Source organism: Triplophysa dalaica, chromosome 22 (assembly GCF_015846415.1).
Source record: "Triplophysa dalaica isolate WHDGS20190420 chromosome 22, ASM1584641v1, whole genome shotgun sequence".
Lineage (NCBI taxonomy): Eukaryota > Metazoa > Chordata > Actinopteri > Cypriniformes > Nemacheilidae > Triplophysa > Triplophysa dalaica.
The window spans coordinates 8,575,796-8,596,259 of NC_079563.1; the positions used below are offsets into that span (position 1 = coordinate 8,575,796).

At 45.1% G+C, this 20,464-nt stretch overlaps 1 protein-coding gene across 1 annotated transcript; it reads left to right on the forward strand.

Annotated features, from left to right (window-relative positions):
• Positions 1-2,236: 2,236 nt before the first annotated feature.
• LOC130411420 (mucin-4-like) lies at positions 2,237-19,558 on the forward strand. Its single transcript, XM_056736040.1, has 3 exons — positions 2,237-3,686; positions 5,507-10,837; positions 12,651-19,558. Exons 1-3 carry the CDS (start codon positions 2,237-2,239, stop codon positions 19,556-19,558), a joined length of 13,689 nt encoding a protein of 4,562 aa, XP_056592018.1.
• Positions 19,559-20,464: the final 906 nt, after the last annotated feature.

Sequence of the window (20,464 nt, forward strand, 5' to 3'; positions counted from 1 at the left end):
AAAACCAGTATTCTTCCTCATCTCATGGCGGTTCTGGGCTTCAGTCGGCAGGTGGTTTAAGCCAAATTGTTTCTCACCAGCGTGAAGGCAGTTCCAGTGGTCTTCTGTCATCTCCAGATGTCCCTAGTCCGCATACCACAGAGTCTAATGTCAAGGTCAGTTCTTCACCCCTAATGGTTTCCAGCCAGGCCACCACTGCTCAAAGTTCCCCCATCCTTAACATGTCTAGCACTCTGGAGAGTTCTGGCCCTTTATTGGGAGTTTCGGGTTCTGCCACTAGCTTTTCTGGAGCCTCTACAGAGCATGTGTCGTCACCCTCAGAGATTTATCATCAGCCTGCTGGTGACAAAGGATCCCTCCGCATCCATGCTTTAGGTTCTGAGAGCAGCTTACCCCTTCAGTCGCCAGAAGCAGCAGTAAATGTGTACTCTTCAGAAAGCTTGTCTTCTAGTCCATCCATTGTGACCCAAGGCTCCACTTTTACTTCACAGGGCAGCCCTATAACAGCACAAGTGATAAGCTCCGGGCCAGTACTTGTAACCACACAGGAAGTGAGCAGCGGTTCCATTGGCTCCCCATCTCAAAGCATATCTAGCCAGTATTCACCTGGTACCCTGACACCTAGCAAGCTTGGTTCCTTGTCTCTGTCGGTTTCTAACCAGTCCACAAGTGATCAAAGCCAGTATATGTCTGGAGCTCCAAGCAGGTATGCTATGCCACTAGCAAGTTCTAGTCATTATGTCCCAGTGCAGACAGGAAGCAGCTCTAGGCACCTCTTTTCTCCAAAACCCCAAGGCACCTATGCTGTGTATGCCCCTTCATCTCCCTCAAAGTATCTAAATGTTGCAGCTACATCACCCCAAAGTGTTTCTTTCCAATCTGGAAGCGATCAGGATTTCCGTTGGACTGTTGCACAGGTTGGCACTAAAGCAGCAGAATCCAGTGAGTTTATGCCTTCCCAGGGAGGAAGCAGCTCTTTCAGTGGTGCACTTTCCCATCCTCAATCTAGCGGTTTCAGTGGCTCCATGCAGTCTCTGGGTACATCAAGCCAGAATGTCCCCATTTCACCTACATTTTCCAAGTTTGGTTCCTCACGCCTAGTTTCTAGTCAGTCCACAAGTGATCCGGGTTTGTATGGAACAGTTCCTTCCACCTCACAGATTGGCTCTTGGCCTCAATCAGGACTCTCTAGTCAGTTTGTGCCTTCCCAGGGAGCAAGTAGCTCCTACAGTGGCTCTTTTCCCCAGTCTCAATCTAGTTCTCCTAAATATTCATTAGGACACCCTAAACCCAACTCGCCCCAAACTGTTTCCAGACAATCAGCCAGTGTAAAAGGCTCTAATGGTAGTTCTGTTGATCCTTTAGGAGCCGTTAGTCAATTGGCCTCACATGGAATGAGTAGCAGTTTCCGTGGGTCTGCCCTAGCTCAGGGTACATTTAGCCAGCCTGCTCCCAGTTCACCCACAGATTCCAAGTTTAGTTCCTCACGCCAAGTATTCAGTCAGTCCACAAGTGATCAGGATTTGTATGGTCAACTGACAGCAACCTCACAGTTTGGCTCTCAGCCTCAAAAGGGAACTTCACCACAACTTTCACAAGCCGCAAGTGGCTTTAACAGTGGCTCACTCATGCAGTCTCAAGGATCTTTGGGTCAATATGCTCCTGCATCACACGGTTTGGACTCACAGGGAATGAGCAGCAGTTTCAGTGGATCTGCTCAGGGATCATTTAGCAAGCCTGCTCCCAGTTCGCCTACAGTTTCCAAGTTTAGTTCCTCACGCCAAGTATACAGTCAGTCCACAAGTGATCAGAATTTGTATGGTCAACTGCCGGCAACATCACAGTTTGGCTCTCAGCCTCAAAAGGGAACTTCACCACAACTTTCACAAGCAGCAAGTGGCTTTAAAAGTGACCATCTAATGCAGTCTCAAGGATCTTTGGGTCAATATGCCCCTGCATCACCCTCAAAATACGTAAATGCTCCCCTGGCATCACAAAGTTTTGCCTCACAGGGAATGAGCAGCAGTTTCAGTGGATCTGCTCAGGGATCATTTAGCAAGCCTGCTCCCAGTTCGCCTACAGTTTCCAAGTTTAGTTCCTCACGCCAAGTATACAGTCAGTCCACAAGTGATCAGGATTTGTATGGTCAACTGCCGGCAACATCACAGTTTGGCTCTCAGCCTCAAAAGGGAACTTCACCACAACTTTCGCAAGTGGCTTTAAAAGTGGCCATCTAATGCAGTCTCAAGGATCTTTGGGTCAATATGCTCCTGCATCACACGGTTTGGACTCACAAGGAATGAGCAGCAGTTTCAGTGGATCTGCTCAGGGATCTTTTAGCAAGCCTTCTCCCAGTTCGCCTACAGTTTCCAGGTTTAGTTCCTCAAGCCAAGTATACAGTCAGTCCACAAGTGATCAGGATTTGTATGGTCAACTGTCGGCAACATCACAGTTTGGCTCTCATCCTCAAAAGGGAACTTCACCACAACTTTCACAAGCAGCAAGTGGCTTTACCAGTGGCTCATTTCCCCAGTCTCAAGGATCTTTGGGTCAATATGCCCCTGCATCCCTCTCAAAATACATAACTGCTCCACTGGCATCACAAGGTTTTGCCACCCGGTCTGCTACTGCGAGTTCACGTAGAGGCCTTACTTCTACGTTCCTAGGTGGAAGTCAGTCAGGATCTTCTCTCACCTTACAAGGAACAGGCTCATCGTCCATGCCTCAACGTACCACGAGTCAGTTTGTCTCTGGGTCTCCTTCCCAACATTCAAGCACGTCCTTGTCCTCAACCCAGAGCATTAATGGGCAGTATAGCCCAGCATCTCAATGGGTGTTCTCAGTGTCCCAGAGTCCACAAAGGGAACCATCAGTGTCTAGTTGGACCCAAGGCCTTCAGTCCTCAGATGCAGCTTTGTCACAGGGAAACCTCCAGTTTCAAAGCTCTCGGGTGCACAGCAGGTTCTCGTCCCAATTGTCAGCAAGAGACTCTGCCAACCAAAGTAATCCTCAGGCACTTTCCAAAGGATCTGGCCAATTGGTTTCCTCACCTGGGAGCAGTGGCAGCTACAGTGGCATCTCTCTCCAGTCTCCAAGCACCTCAAGTCGGTATCCCCTTGGTTCCCCTGGATATGTCAAGCTTGGTTCAAATCTTGATTCTAGCCAGTCTGGCACAGGTCAGAGCTCGAGCCTGTATGGCTCAAATCTCCAGACAGGGTCTGGCGCTCAACATTCTTCCAGTAGTTATGCATCTCTGCAGGGAGGTAGCAGTGCTGTTGTTGGCCCCTCAAGCCAATATGGCTCTGTGTTTTCACCCCTGGATGCAAAAGCTGGGTTGTATTTAAGCCGACCTTCTGCGGCTAGTTTGACCCAAGGCATCCAGACTTCTAAAACCGCTTCATCCCGGAGCACCTCAAGTGCCCAGATGTCTAGTGGGTTCTCTTCTTCCCTGTCTGCATTGAGCCAGAATGTTGCACCTGTTGCCCAGAGTGGTCCGATGTCTGCTGTTTGGAGAAGCCAGAGTCCATCAAGGCTATCTTCATCTTTTCAAGCTCCCTCTGCCTCAACAATCGGAGGCCAAATGTCTGAACGCTTTACTTCACACAATGCTGCCGATTCCAGTTTGCCTTCCTCTTCAGGTTTGAGTGCCAAACTGTCTTCTAAGGTGTTCTCTGGTTCCTCTCTGCGTAAGACTGCTCAGACTCTGTGAATATGGGTACCAGTAACAAAACAATGAGGGCAACGTTTCAGTGGCTAATACTCCTTTCCAGATGTTTTCTGTTAACTATGGCCTCAATGCTTCAGTTGCCAGTCAAAAAAATCTAGTTCACCTGGATGATATTACTGTCAATGGCTAAATGTCATTGCTACAAATGTTTTCAAAAGATGTAAATGTGATTTTAAAATAAATATTTTTGCAACAAAGCTTTTTTCTTGTGGGGTTTCTTAAAGACTTTCCATTACCTTTATTATGTAACTCTTGCCTCCCTTAACATGCTCATTGTTTTTATTGGTAGCATTTAAAGGGTTTCCTTCCTAGACTAACTTTGTATACAAACATGGACTACGATCAAAGTGTTTAATTCTGCTTTTTCCTCATGCTAAATGCTACCTTTATAGGATGTTTTTTTTTTATCAAAAACTCTAGTTAGTCTCAGGATTTGGGAATGAATCTGCACCAAACATCTCAAGCTTTTCACTGCCTCAATGTCAAAAGAATTTAGTTTAACGTGTCTGTTCAACTAAACCGAAGTCAATTAATTTGTGCTGGAATACATCAATGTGCACAGTTTTTTTATTTAAAGCAACATTGTTTTTCCATTTTTCTATTTGAATCATTTAAATTGTCAGCATTTTATCATATTTGATATCGGCACCATACTGTCCAATGCATTATTACTATAACATTACCCTCACTAGAGAAAATTGAAGAACATATAGGATATGTTTAAACTCATTTTTATCTAGTGAGGGTAATGTTGTCATATGCATAAAATGGTTTATAACCATTTCCAGTAATAGGCTAATAAAGTTTAAAGATTGTCTATTTTTGACCAGCAGGTGGATTTATTACCTTTTTTATAAAATGCACTAAAAAGATATGTCTGATTTGTCCCAATGCTGCTATGACTAACACAAACTATTGATTAAATATTACTGCATGCTACTCAGACTTAAATAAGTGTGATCAAATTTTGGCTATTTTTAATCTGACATTATTACATTACTAAGTTAAACATTCTGAAATACTGTTTATGCCACATTCCTTGTTGTGAACTGTTTTGTGTGTGTGAATCATTTATTTTATCGTGATTTTAATTGACTATGTGATTTGTGTTTTTAGATAGATTTTATTTGAAGTTTTGAAAAGGTTCATTCAGTATACATTTAGTATATACCTTGTGGAGTTTTGAAATTGGATGTAAGAAATAGAAATACACCTTGTCATTTTATTTGAACATACCATACATTATTCCTTGATAACCGGTAAGTTAACTTCAAATACAGGACGACTAACCATTTAGAACGAGGAATTTACTTATTCTTGCACACTCAACCTTCCTTTTTGTTTCACAGGTGAACTATGTCAGAGGCAATTAGTCATTCAGTTAATCACATGAGCTGACTGAACTCTTGGCAGCCTATAAAAGACATCTACACATCAGCTAAGACGTGTACCTGGACTTGTGGTTGTGGTTGTGGTTGTATGAGTGGAAAGTTGGCTAAAAAGATTGTTTGGCAACCACACACAGCATTCCTGTCATGGATCAAGGGCTGAAAATGTGTGTTTTCAAATATGCTTTTAAATGGTATTGCATATATTTAATGAATGATCCTAAAATGGTTTTGTTTCACTTTTAGGCTCCCTTTACTAGCCGTTCTCCTAATAACTTGGAGATGTGCTTTTGGGTTTCCAGGTACTGTAATCTACATCTAATTTGGGCAAGTAGTAATCAAATGTAATCATTCTGTTTTTGTAAATCCTTGTTATTGTTTTATTTTCTAGGTGGGGTTTACTCAAAAACAAATCTCCGGTGGGGTCAGGCTTCACATAATGCTTTTGCACCCCGTGCAGTCCAGTCATCTCAGTCAGAATATCCAGTGACTGGGAGCATTTCTGTTGACGAAGTGGGCTCTAGTGTGACCATTGACAGAAGTCAGAAAAGCACGTCCAGGTTTTCTAATCCACGCCAGTATGTCAAGGGTGGTTTTTCCAGCAGCCATGAGACATCTCGTACCCAAACTGGCTCAGTTTCTGCAGCTTTGGCAGTGCCCCAAGATGAACTCCAAAAAAGCAGTTTGACATCTCTTCAACCCCAGGTGTCCTATAGTTCAAGTTTTCAGAATATTGCAAGCCAATTAGCCAGTGGACAGAGTTTGCAAAACCAGTATTCTTCCTCATCTCATGGCGGTTCTGGGCTTCAGTCGGCAGGTGGTTTAAGCCAAATTGTTTCTCACCAGCGTGAAGGCAGTTCCAGTGGTCTTCTGTCATCTCCAGATGTCCCTAGTCCGCATACCACAGAGTCTAATGTCAAGGTCAGTTCTTCACCCCTAATGGTTTCCAGCCAGGCCACCACTGCTCAAAGTTCCCCCATCCTTAACATGTCTAGCACTCTGGAGAGTTCTGGCCCTTTATTGGGAGTTTCGGGTTCTGCCACTAGCTTTTCTGGAGCCTCTACAGAGCATGTGTCGTCACCCTCAGAGATTTATCATCAGCCTGCTGGTGACAAAGGATCCCTCCGCATCCATGCTTTAGGTTCTGAAAGCAGCTTACCCCTTCAGTCGCCAGAAGCAGCAGTAAATGTGTACTCTTCAGAAAGCTTGTCTTCTAGTCCATCCATTGTGACCCAAGGCTCCACTTTTACTTCACAGGGCAGCCCTATAACAGCACAAGTGATAAGCTCCGGGCCAGTACTTGTAACCACACAGGAAGTGAGCAGCGGTTCCATTGGCTCCCCATCTCAAAGCATATCTAGCCAGTATTCACCTGGTACCCTGACACCTAGCAAGCTTGGTTCCTTGTCTCTGTCGGTTTCTAACCAGTCCACAAGTGATCAAAGCCAGTATATGTCTGGAGCTCCAAGCAGGTATGCTATGCCACTAGCAAGTTCTAGTCATTATGTCCCAGTGCAGACAGGAAGCAGCTCTAGGCACCTCTTTTCTCCAAAACCCCAAGGCACCTATGCTGTGTATGCCCCTTCATCTCCCTCAAAGAATCTAAATGTTGCAGCTACATCACCCCAAAGTGTTTCTTTCCAATCTGGAAGCGATCAGGATTTCCGTTGGACTGTTGCACAGGTTGGCACTAAAGCAGCAGAATCCAGTGAGTTTATGCCTTCCCAGGGAGGAAGCAGCTCTTTCAGTGGTGCACTTTCCCATCCTCAATCTAGCGGTTTCAGTGGCTCCATGCAGTCTCTGGGTACATCAAGCCAGAATGTCCCCATTTCACCTACATTTTCCAAGTTTGGTTCCTCACGCCTAGTTTCTAGTCAGTCCACAAGTGATCCGGGTTTGTATGGAACAGTTCCTTCCACCTCACAGATTGGCTCTTGGCCTCAATCAGGACTCTCTAGTCAGTTTGTGCCTTCCCAGGGAGCAAGTAGCTCCTACAGTGGCTCTTTTCCCCAGTCTCAATCTAGTTCTCCTAAATATTCATTAGGACACCCTAAACCCAACTCGCCCCAAACTGTTTCCAGACAATCAGCCAGTGTAAAAGGCTCTAATGGTAGTTCTCTTGATCCTTTAGGAGCCGTTAGTCAATTGGCCTCACATGGAATGAGTAGCAGTTTCCGTGGGTCTGCCCTAGCTCAGGGTACATTTAGCCAGCCTGCTCCCAGTTCACCCACAGATTCCAAGTTTAGTTCCTCACGCCAAGTATTCAGTCAGTCCACAAGTGATCAGGATTTGTATGGTCAACTGACAACAACCTCACAGTTTGGCTCTCAGCCTCAAAAGGGAACTTCACCACAACTTTCACATGCCGCAAGTGGCTTTAACAGTGGCTCACTCATGCAGTCTCAAGGATCTTTGGGTCAATATGCTCCTGCATCACACGGTTTGGACTCACAGGGAATGAGCAGCAGTTTCAGTGGATCTGCTCAGGGATCATTTAGCAAGCCTGCTCCCAGTTCGCCTACAGTTTCCAAGTTTAGTTCCTCACGCCAAGTATACAGTCAGTCCACAAGTGATCAGAATTTGTATGGTCAACTGCCGGCAACATCACAGTTTGGCTCTCAGCCTCAAAAGGGAACTTCACCACAACTTTCACAAGCAGCAAGTGGCTTTAAAAGTGGCCATCTAATGCGGTCTCAAGGATCTTTGGGTCAATATGCCCCTGCATCACCCTCAAAATACGTAAATGCTCCCCTGGCATCACAAAGTTTTGCCTCACAGGGAATGAGCAGCAGTTTCAGTGGATCTGCTCAAGGATCATTGAGCAAGCCTGCTCCCAGTTCGCCTACAGTTTCCAAGTTTAGTTCCTCACGCCAAGTATACAGTCAGTCCACAAGTGATCAGGATTTGTATGGTCAACTGCCGGCAACATCACAGTTTGGCTCTCAGCCTCAAAAGGGAACTTCACCACAACTTTCACAAGCCGCAAGTGGCTTTAACAGTGGCTCACTAATGCAGTCTCAAGGATCTTTGGGTCAATATGCCCCTGCATCACCCTCAAAATACGTAAATGCTCCCCTGGCATCACAAAGTTTTGCCTCACAGGGAATGAGCAGCAGTTTCAGTGGATCTGCTCAAGGATCATTTAGCAAGCCTGCTCCCAGTTCGCCTACAGTTTCCAAGTTTAGTTCCTCACGCCAAGTATACAGTCAGTCCACAAGTGATCAGGATTTGTATGGTCAACTGCCGGCAAAATCACAGTTTGGCTCTCAGCCTCAAAAGGGAACTTCACCACAACTTTCACAAGCAGCAAGTGGCTTTAAAAGTGGCCATCTAATGCAGTCTCAAGGATCTTTGGGTCAATATGCTCCTGCATCACACGGTTTGGACTCACAGGGAATGAGCAGCAGTTTCAGTGGATCTGCTCAGGGATCATTTAGCAAGCCTGCTCCCAGTTCGCCTACAGTTTCCAAGTTTAGTTCCTCACGCCAAGTATACAGTCAGTCCACAAGTGATCAGGATTTGTATGGTCAACTGCCGGCAACAACACAGTTTGGCTCTCAGCCTCAAAAGGGAACTTCACCACAACTTTCACAAGCAGCAAGTGGCTTTAAAAGTGGCCATCTAATGCAGTCTCAAGGATCTTTGGGTCAATATGCTCCTGCATCACACGGTTTGGACTCACAAGGAATGAGCAGCAGTTTCAGTGGATCTGCTCAGGGATCTTTTAGCAAGCCTTCTCCCAGTTCGCCTACAGTTTCCAGGTTTAGTTCCTCACGCCAAGTATACAGTCAGTCCACAAGTGATCAGGATTTGTATGGTCAACTGACAGCAACCTCACAGTTTGGTTCTCAGCCTCAAAAGGGAACTTCACCACAACTTTCACCAGCAGCAAGTGGCTTTAACAGTGGCTCACTAATGCAGTCTCAAGGATCTTTGGGTCAATATGCCCCTGCATCACCCTCAAAATACGTAAATGCTCCCCTGGCATCACAAAGTTTTGCCTCACAGGGAATGAGCAGCAGTTTCAGTGGATCTGCTCAGGGATCATTTAGCAAGCCTGCTCCCAGTTCGCCTACAGTTTCCAAGTTTAGTTCCTCACGCCAAGTATACAGTCAGTCCACAAGTGATCAGGATTTGTATGGTCAACTGTCGGCAACATCACAGTTTGGCTCTCAGCCTCAAAAGGGAACTTCACCACAACTTTCACAAGCAGCAAGTGGCTTTAAAAGTGGCCATCTAATGCAGTCTCAAGGATCTTTGGGTCAATATGCCCCTGCATCACCCTCAAAATACGTAAATGCTCCCCTGGCATCACAAAGTTTTGCCTCACAGGGAATGAGCAGCAGTTTCAGTGGATCTGCTCAGGGATCATTTAGCAAGCCTGCTCCCAGTTCGCCTACAGTTTCCAAGTTTAGTTCCTCACGCCAAGTATACAGTCAGTCCACAAGTGATCAGGATTTGTATGGTCAACTGTCGGCAACATCACAGTTTGGCTCTCATCCTCAAAAGGGAACTTCACCACAACTTTCACAAGCAGCAAGTGGCTTTACCAGTGGCTCATTTCCCCAGTCTCAAGGATCTTTGGGTCAATATGCCCCTGCATCCCTCTCAAAATACATAACTGCTCCACTGGCATCACAAGGTTTTGCCACCCGGTCTGCTACTGCGAGTTCACGTAGAGGCCTTACTTCTACGTTCCTAGGTGGAAGTCAGTCAGGATCTTCTCTCACCTTACAAGGAACAGGCTCATCGTCCATGCCTCAACGTACCACGAGTCAGTTTGTCTCTGGGTCTCCTTCCCAACATTCAAGCACGTCCTTGTCCTCAACCCAGAGCATTAATGGGCAGTATAGCCCAGCATCTCAATGGGTGTTCTCAGTGTCCCAGAGTCCACAAAGGGAACCATCAGTGTCTAGTTGGACCCAAGGCCTTCAGTCCTCAGATGCAGCTTTGTCACAGGGAAACCTCCAGTTTCAAAGCTCTCGGGTGCACAGCAGGTTCTCGTCCCAATTGTCAGCAAGAGACTCTGCCAACCAAAGTAATCCTCAGGCACTTTCCAAAGGATCTGGCCAATTGGTTTCCTCACCTGGGAGCAGTGGCAGCTACAGTGGCATCTCTCTCCAGTCTCCAAGCACCTCAAGTCGGTATCCCCTTGGTTCCCCTGGATATGTCAAGCTTGGTTCAAATCTTGATTCTAGCCAGTCTGGCACAGGTCAGAGCTCGAGCCTGTATGGCTCAAATCTCCAGACAGGGTCTGGCGCTCAACATTCTTCCAGTAGTTATGCATCTCTGCAGGGAGGTAGCAGTGCTGTTGTTGGCCCCTCAAGCCAATATGGCTCTGTGTTTTCACCCCTGGATGCAAAAGCTGGGTTGTATTTAAGCCGACCTTCTGCGGCAAGTTTGACCCAAGGCATCCAGACTTCTAAAACCGCTTCATCCCGGAGCACCTCAAGTGCCCAGATGTCTAGTGGGTTCTCTTCTTCCCTGTCTGCATTGAGCCAGAATGTTGCACCTGTTGCCCAGAGTGGTCCGATGTCTGCTGTTTGGAGAAGCCAGAGTCCATCAAGGCTATCTTCATCTTTTCAAGCTCCCTCTGCCTCAACAATCGGAGGCCAAATGTCTGAACGCTTTACTTCACACAATGCTGCCGATTCCAGTTTGCCTTCCTCTTCAGGTTTGAGTGCCAAACTGTCTTCTAAGGTGTTCTCTGGTTCCTCTCTGCGTAAGACTGCTCAGACTCTGTGAATATGGGTACCAGTAACAAAACAATGAGGGCAACGTTTCAGTGGCTAATACTCCTTTCCAGATGTTTTCTGTTAACTATGGCCTCAATGCTTCAGTTGCCAGTCAAAAAAATCTATTCACCTGGATGATATTACTGTCAATGGCTAAATGTCATTGCTACAAATGTTTTCAAAAGATGTAAATGTGATTTTAAAATAAATATTTTTGCAACAAAGCTTTTTTCTTGTGGGGTTTCTTAAAGACTTTCCATTACCTTTATTATGTAACTCTTGCCTCCCTTAACATGCTCATTGTTTTTATTGGTAGCATTTAAAGGGTTTCCTTCCTAGACTAACTTTGTATAAAAACATGGACTACGATCAAAGTGTTTAATTCTGCTTTTTCCTCATGCTAAATGCTACCTTTATAGGATGTTTTTTTTAATCAAAAACTCTAGTTAGTCTCAGGATTTGGGAATGAATCTGCACCAAACATCTCAAGCTTTTCACTGCCTCAATGTCAAAAGAATTTAGTTTAACGTGTCTGTTCAACTAAACCGAAGTCAATTAATTTGTGCTGGAATACATCAATGTGCACAGATTTTTTTATTTAAAGCAACATTGTTTTTCCATTTTTCTATTTGAATCATTTCAATTGTCAGCATTTTATCATATTTGATATCGGCACCATACTGTCCAATGCATTATTACTATAACATTACCCTCACTAGACAAAATTGAAGAACATATAGGATATGTTTAAACTCATTTTTATCTAGTGAGGGTAATGTTGTCATATGCATAAAATGGTTTATAACCATTTCCAGTAATAGGCTAATAAAGTTTAAAGATTGTCTATTTTTGACCAGCAGGTGGATTTATTACTTTCTTTATAAAATGCACTAAAAAGATATGTCTGATTTGTCCCAATGCTGCTATGACTAACACAAACTATTGATTAAATATTACTGCATGCTACTCAGACTTAAATAAGTGTGATCAAATTTTGGCTATTTTTAATCTGACATTATTACATTACTAAGTTAAACATTCTGAAATACTGTTTATGCCACATTCCTTGTTGTGAACTGTTTTGTGTGTGTGAATCATTTATTTTATCGTGATTTTAATTGACTTTGTGATTTGTGTTTTTAGATAGATTTTATTTGAAGTTTTGAAAAGGTTCATTCAGTATACATTTAGTATATACCTTGTGGAGTTTTGAAATTGGATGTAAGAAATAGAAATACACCTTGTCATTTTATTTGAACATACCATACATTATTCCTTGATAACCGGTAAGTTAACTTCAAATACAGGACGACTAACCATTTAGAACGAGGAATTTACTTATTCTTGCACACTCAACCTTCCTTTTTGTTTCACAGGTGAACTGTGTCAGAGGCAATTAGTCATTCAGTTAATCACATGAGCTGACTGAACTCTTGGCAGCCTATAAAAGACATCTACACATCAGCTAAGACGTGTACCTGGATTTGTGGTTGTGGTTGTATGAGTGGAAAGTTGGCTAAAAAGATTGTTTGGCAACCACACACAGCATTCCTGTCATGGATCAAGGGCTGAAAATGTGTGTTTTCAAATATGCTTTTAAATGGTATTGCATATATTTAATGAATGATCCTAAAATGGTTTTGTTTCACTTTTAGGCTCCCTTTACTAGCCGTTCTCCTAATAACTTGGAGATGTGCTTTTGGGTTTCCAGGTACTGTAATCTACATCTAATTTGGGCAAGTAGTAATCAAATGTAATCATTCTGTTTTTGTAAATCCTTGTTATTGTTTTATTTTCTAGGTGGGGTTTACTCAAAAACAAATCTCCGGTGGGGTCAGGCTTCACATAATGCTTTTGCACCCCGTGCAGTCCAGTCATCTCAGTCAGAATATCCAGTGACTGGGAGCATTTCTGTTGACGAAGTGGGCTCTAGTGTGACCATTGACAGAAGTCAGAAAAGCACGTCCAGGTTTTCTAATCCACGCCAGAATGTCAAGGGTGGTTTTTCCAGCAGCCATGAGACATCTCGTACCCAAACTGGCTCAGTTTCTGCAGCTTTGGCAGTGCCCCAAGATGAACTCCAAAAAAGCAGTTTGACATCTCTTCAACCCCAGGTTTCCTATAGTTCAAGTTTTCAGAATATTGCAAGCCATTTAGCCAGTGGACAGAGTTTGCAAAACCAGTATTCTTCCTCATCTCATGGCGGTTCTGGGCTTCAGTCGGCAGGTGGTTTAAGCCAAATTGTTTCTCACCAGCGTGAAGGCAGTTCCAGTGGTCTTCTGTCATCTCCAGATGTCCCTAGTCCGCATACCACAGAGTCTAATGTCAAGGTCAGTTCTTCACCCCTAATGGTTTCCAGCCAGGCCACCACTGCTCAAAGTTCCCACATCCTTAACATGTCTAGCACTCTGGAGAGTTCTGGCCCTTTATTGGGAGTTTCGGGTTCTGCCACTAGCTTTTCTGGAGCCTCTACAGAGCATGTGTCGTCACCCTCAGAGATTTATCATCAGCCTGCTGGTGACAAAGGATCCCTCCGCATCCATGCTTTAGGTTCTGAGAGCAGCTTACCCCTTCAGTCGCCAGAAGCAGCAGTAAATGTGTACTCTTCAGAAAGCTTGTCTTCTAGTCCATCCATTGTGACCCAAGGCTCCACTTTTACTTCACAGGGCAGCCCTATAACAGCACAAGTGATAAGCTCCGGGCCAGTACTTGTAACCACACAGGAAGTGAGCAGCGGTTCCATTGGCTCCCCATCTCAAAGCATATCTAGCCAGTATTCACCTGGTACCCTGACACCTAGCAAGCTTGGTTCCTTGTCTCTGTCGGTTTCTAACCAGTCCACAAGTGATCAAAGCCAGTATATGTCTGGAGCTCCAAGCAGGTATGCTATGCCACTAGCAAGTTCTAGTCATTATGTCCCAGTGCAGACAGGAAGCAGCTCTAGGCACCTCTTTTCTCCAAAACCCCAAGGCACCTATGCTGTGTATGCCCCTTCATCTCCCTCAAAGTATCTAAATGTTGCAGCTACATCACCCCAAAGTGTTTCTTTCCAATCTGGAAGCGATCAGGATTTCCGTTGGACTGTTGCACAGGTTGGCACTAAAGCAGCAGAATCCAGTGAGTTTATGCCTTCCCAGGGAGGAAGCAGCTCTTTCAGTGGTGCACTTTCCCATCCTCAATCTAGCGGTTTCAGTGGCTCCATGCAGTCTCTGGTTACATCAAGCCAGAATGTCCCCATTTCACCTACATTTTCCAAGTTTGGTTCCTCACGCCTAGTTTCTAGTCAGTCCACAAGTGATCCGGGTTTGTATGGAACAGTTCCTTCCACCTCACAGATTGGCTCTTGGCCTCAATCAGGACTCTCTAGTCAGTTTGTGCCTTCCCAGGGAGCAAGTAGCTCCTACAGTGGCTCTTTTCCCCAGTCTCAATCTAGTTCTCCTAAATATTCATTAGGACACCCTAAACCCAACTCGCCCCAAACTGTTTCCAGACAATCAGCCAGTGTAAAAGGCTCTAATGGTAGTTCTGTTGATCCTTTAGGAGCCGTTAGTCAATTGGCCTCACATGGAATGAGTAGCAGTTTCCGTGGGTCTGCCCTAGCTCAGGGTACATTTAGCCAGCCTGCTCCCAGTTCACCCACAGATTCCAAGTTTAGTTCCTCACGCCAAGTATTCAGTCAGTCCACAAGTGATCAGGATTTGTATGGTCAACTGACAACAACCTCACAGTTTGGCTCTCAGCCTCAAAAGGGAACTTCACCACAACTTTCACAAGCCGCAAGTGGCTTTAACAGTGGCTCACTCATGCAGTCTCAAGGATCTTTGGGTCAATATGCTCCTGCATCACACGGTTTGGACTCACAGGGAATGAGCAGCAGTTTCAGTGGATCTGCTCAGGGATCATTTAGCAAGCCTGCTCCCAGTTCGCCTACAGTTTCCAAGTTTAGTTCCTCACGCCAAGTATACAGTCAGTCCACAAGTGATCAGAATTTGTATGGTCAACTGCCGGCAACATCACAGTTTGGCTCTCAGCCTCAAAAGGGAACTTCACCACAACTTTCACAAGCAGCAAGTGGCTTTAAAAGTGGCCATCTAATGCAGTCTCAAGGATCTTTGGGTCAATATGCCCCTGCATCACCCTCAAAATACGTAAATGCTCCCCTGGCATCACAAAGTTTTGCCTCACAGGGAATGAGCAGCAGTTTCAGTGGATCTGCTCAAGGATCATTGAGCAAGCCTGCTCCCAGTTCGCCTACAGTTTCCAAGTTTAGTTCCTCACGCCAAGTATACAGTCAGTCCACAAGTGATCAGGATTTGTATGGTCAACTGCCGGCAACATCACAGTTTGGCTCTCAGCCTCAAAAGGGAACTTCACCACAACTTTCACAAGCCGCAAGTGGCTTTAACAGTGGCTCACTAATGCAGTCTCAAGGATCTTTGGGTCAATATGCCCCTGCATCACCCTCAAAATACGTAAATGCTCCCCTGGCATCACAAAGTTTTGCCTCACAGGGAATGAGCAGCAGTTTCAGTGGATCTGCTCAGGGATCATTTAGCAAGCCTGCTCCCAGTTCGCCTACAGTTTCCAAGTTTAGTTCCACACGCCAAGTATACAGTCAGTCCACAAGTGATCAGGATTTGTATGGTCAACTGCCGGCAAAATCACAGTTTGGCTCTCAGCCTCAAAAGGGAACTTCACCACAACTTTCACAAGCAGCAAGTGGCTTTAAAAGTGGCCATCTAATGCAGTCTCAAGGATCTTTGGGTCAATATGCTCCTGCATCACACGGTTTGGACTCACAAGGAATGAGCAGCAGTTTCAGTGGATCTGCTCAGGGATCTTTTAGCAAGCATTCTCCCAGTTCGCCTACAGTTTCCAGGTTTAGTTCCTCACGCCAAGTATACAGTCAGTCCACAAGTGATCAGGATTTGTATGGTCAACTGACAGCAACCTCACAGTTTGGTTCTCAGCCTCAAAAGGGAACTTCACCGCAACTTTCACCAGCAGCAAGTGGCTTTAACAGTGGCTCACTAATGCAGTCTCAAGGATCTTTGGGTCAATATGCCCCTGCATCACCCTCAAACTACGTAAATGCTCCCCTGGCATCACAAAGTTTTGCCTCACAGGGAATGAGCAGCAGTTTCAGTGGATCTGCTCAGGGATCATTTAGCAAGCCTGCTCCCAGTTCGCCTACAGTTAAAAAGTTTAGTTCCTCACGCCAAGTATACAGTCAGTCCACAAGTGATCAGGATTTGTATGGTCAACTGTCGGCAACCTCACAGTTTGGTTCTCAGCCTCAAAAGGGAACTTCACCACAACTTTCACCAGCAGCAAGTGGCTTTAACAGTGGCTCACTAATGCAGTCTCAAGGATCTTTGGGTCAATATGCCCCTGCATCACCCTCAAAATACGTAAATGCTCCCCTGACATCACAAAGTTTTGCCTCACAGGGAATGAGCAGCAGTTTCAGTGGATCTGCTCAGGGATCATTTAGCAAGCCTGCTCCCAGTTCGCCTACAGTTTCCAAGTTTAGTTCCTCACGCCAAGTATACAGTCAGTCCACAAGTGATCAGGATTTTTATGGTCAACTGCCGGCAAAATCACAGTTTGGCTCTCAGCCTCAAAAGGGAACTTCACCACAACTTTCACAAGCAGCAAGTGGCTTTAAAAGTGGCCATCTAATGCAGTCTCAAGGATCTTTGGGTCAATATGCTCCTGCATCACACGGTTTGGACTCACAAGGAATGAGCAGCAGTTTCAGTGGATCTGCTCAGGGATCTTTTAGCAAGCCTGCTCCCAGTTCGCCTACAGTTTCCAAGTTTAGTTCCTCACGCCAAGTATACAGTCAGTCCACAAGTGATCAGGATTTGTATGGTCAACTGCCGGCAACATCACAGTTTGGTTCTCAGCCTCAAAAGGGAACTTCACCACAACTTTCACCAGCAGCAAGTGGCTTTACCAGTGGCTCATTTCCCCAGTCTCAAGGAACTTTGGGTCAATATGCCCCTGCATCACCCTCAAAATACGTAAATGCTCCCCTGACATCACAAAGTTTTGCCTCACAGGGAATGAGCAGCAGTTTCAGTGGATCTGCTCAGGGATCATTTAGCAAGCCTGCTCCCAGTTCGCCTACAGTTTCCAAGTTTAGTTCCTCACGCCAAGTATACAGTCAGTCCACAAGTGATCAGGATTTGTATGGTCAACTGCCGGCAAAATCACAGTTTGGCTCTCAGCCTCAAAAGGGAACTTCACCACAACTTTCACAAGCAGCAAGTGGCTTTAAAAGTGGCCATCTAATGCAGTCTCAAGGATCTTTGGGTCAATATGCTCCTGCATCACACGGTTTGGACTCACAAGGAATGAGCAGCAGTTTCAGTGGATCTGCTCAGGGATCTTTTAGCAAGCCTGCTCCCAGTTCGCCTACAGTTTCCAGGTTTAGTTCCTCACGCCAAGTATACAGTCAGTCCACAAGTGATCAGGATTTGTATGGTCAACTGACAGCAACCTCACAGTTTGGTTCTCAGCCTCAAAAGGGAACTTCACCGCAACTTTCACCAGCAGCAAGTGGCTTTAACAGTGGCTCACTAATGCAGTCTCAAGGATCTTTGGGTCAATATGCCCCTGCATCACCCTCAAAATACGTAAATGCTCCCCTGGCATCACAAAGTTTTGCCTCACAGGGAATGAGCAGCAGTTTCAGTGGATCTGCTCAGGGATCATTTAGCAAGCCTGCTCCCAGTTCGCCTACAGTTAAAAAGTTTAGTTCCTCACGCCAAGTATACAGTCAGTCCACAAGTGATCAGGATTTGTATGGTCAACTGTCGGCAACCTCACAGTTTGGTTCTCAGCCTCAAAAGGGAACTTCACCACAACTTTCACCAGCAGCAAGTGGCTTTAACAGTGGCTCACTAATGCAGTCTCAAGGATCTTTGGGTCAATATGCCCCTGCATCACCCTCAAAATACGTAAATGCTCCCCTGACATCACAAAGTTTTGCCTCACAGGGAATGAGCAGCAGTTTCAGTGGATCTGCTCAGGGATCATTTAGCAAGCCTGCTCCCAGTTCGCCTACAGTTTCCAAGTTTAGTTCCTCACGCCAAGTATACAGTCAGTCCACAAGTGATCAGGATTTGTATGGTCAACTGCCGGCAAAATCACAGTTTGGCTCTCAGCCTCAAAAGGGAACTTCACCACAACTTTCACAAGCAGCAAGTGGCTTTAAAAGTGGCCATCTAATGCAGTCTCAAGGATCTTTGGGTCAATATGCTCCTGCATCACACGGTTTGGACTCACAAGGAATGAGCAGCAGTTTCAGTGGATCTGCTCAGGGATCTTTTAGCAAGCCTGCTCCCAGTTCGCCTACAGTTTCCAAGTTTAGTTCCTCACGCCAAGTATACAGTCAGTCCACAAGTGATCAGGATTTGTATGGTCAACTGCCGGCAACATCACAGTTTGGTTCTCAGCCTCAAAAGGGAACTTCACCACAACTTTCACCAGCAGCAAGTGGCTTTACCAGTGGCTCATTTCCCCAGTCTCAAGGATCTTTGGGTCAATATGCCCCTGCATCCCTCTCAAAATACATAACTGCTCAACTGGCATCACAAGGTTTTGCCACCCGGTCTGCTACTGCGAGTTCACGTAGAGGCCTTACTTCTACGTTCCTAGGTGGAAGTCAGTCAGGATCTTCTCTCACCTTACAAGGAACTGGCTCATCGTCCATGCCTCAACGTACCATGAGTCAGTTTGTCTCTGGGTCTCCTTCCCAACATTCAAGCACGTCCTTGTCCTCAACCCAGAGCATTAATGGGCAGTATAGCCCAGCATCTCAATGGGTGTTCTCAGTGTCCCAGAGTCCACAAAGGGAACCATCAGTGTCTAGTTGGACCCAAGGCCTTCCGTCCTCAGATGCAGCTTTGTCACAGGGAAACCTCCAGTTTCAAAGCTCTCGGGTGCACAGCAGGTTCTCGTCCCAATTGTCAGCAAGAGACTCTGCCAACCAAAGTAATCCTCAGGCACTTTCCAAAGGATCTGGCCAATTGGTTTCCTCACCTGGGAGCAGTGGCAGCTACAGTGGCATCTCTCTCCAGTCTCCAAGCACCTCAAGTCGGTATCCCCTTGGTTCCCCTGGATATGTCAAGCTTGGTTCAAATCTTGATTCTAGCCAGTCTGGCACAGGTCAGAGCTCGAGCCTGTATGGCTCAAATCTCCAGACAGGGTCTGGCGCTCAACATTCTTCCAGTAGTTATGCATCTCTGCAGGGAGGTAGCAGTGCTGTTGTTGGCCCCTCAAGCCAATATGGCTCTGTGTTTTCACCCCTGAATGCAAAATCTGGGTTGTATTTAAGCCGACCTTCTGCGGCTAGTTTTACCCAAGGCATCCAGACTTCTAAAACCGCTTCATCCCGGAGCACCTCAAGTGCCCAGATGTCTAGTGGGTTCTCTTCTTCCCTGTCTGCATTGAGCCAGAATGTTGCACCTGTTGCCCAGAGTGGTCCGATGTCTGCTGTTTGGAGAAGCCAGAGTCCATCAAGGCTATCTTCATCTTTTCAAGCTCCCTCTGCCTCAACAATCGGAGGCCAAATGTCTGAACGCTTTACTTCACACAATGCTGCCGATTCCAGTTTGCCTTCCTCTTCAGGTTTGAGTGCCAAACTGTCTTCTAAGGTGTTCTCTGGTTCCTCTCTGCGTAAGACTGCTCAGACTCTGTGAATATGGGTACCAGTAACAAAACAATGAGGGCAACGTTTCAGTGGCTAATACTCCTTTCCAGATGTTTTCTGTTAACTATGGCCTCAATGCTTCAGTTGCCAGTCAAAAAAATCTAGTTCACCTGGATGATGTTACTGTCAATGGCTAAATGTCATTGCTACAAATGTTTTCAAAAGATGTAAATGTGATTTTAAAATAAATATTTTTGCAACAAAGCTTTTTTCTTGTGGGGTTTCTTAAAGACTTTCCATTACCTTTATTATGTAACTCTTGCCTCCCTTAACATGCTCATTGTTTTTATTGGTAGCATTTAAAGGGTTTCCTTCCTAGACTAACTTTGTATAAAAACATGGACTACGATCAAAGTGTTTAATTCTGCTTTTTCCTCATGCTAAATGCTACCTTTATAGGATGTTTTTTTTTTATCAAAAACTCTAGTTAGTCTCAGGATTTGGGAATGAATCTGCACCAAACATCTCAAGCTTTTCACTGCCTCAATGTCAAAAGAATTTAGTTTAACGTGTCTGTTCAACTAAACCGAAGTCAATTAATTTGTGCTGGAATACATCAATGTGCACAGATTTTTTTATTTAAAGCAACATTGTTTTTCCATTTTTCTATTTGAATCATTTCAATTGTCAGCATTTTATCATATTTGATATCGGCACCATACTGTCCAATGCATTATTACTATAACATTACCCTCACTAGACAAAATTGAAGAACATATAGGATATGTTTAAACTCATTTTTATCTAGTGAGGGTAATGTTGTCATATGCATAAAATGGTTTATAACCATTTCCAGTAATAGGCTAATAAAGTTTAAAGATTGTCTATTTTTGACCAGCAGGTGGATTTATTACTTTTTTTATAAAATGCACTAAAAAGATATGTCTGATTTGTC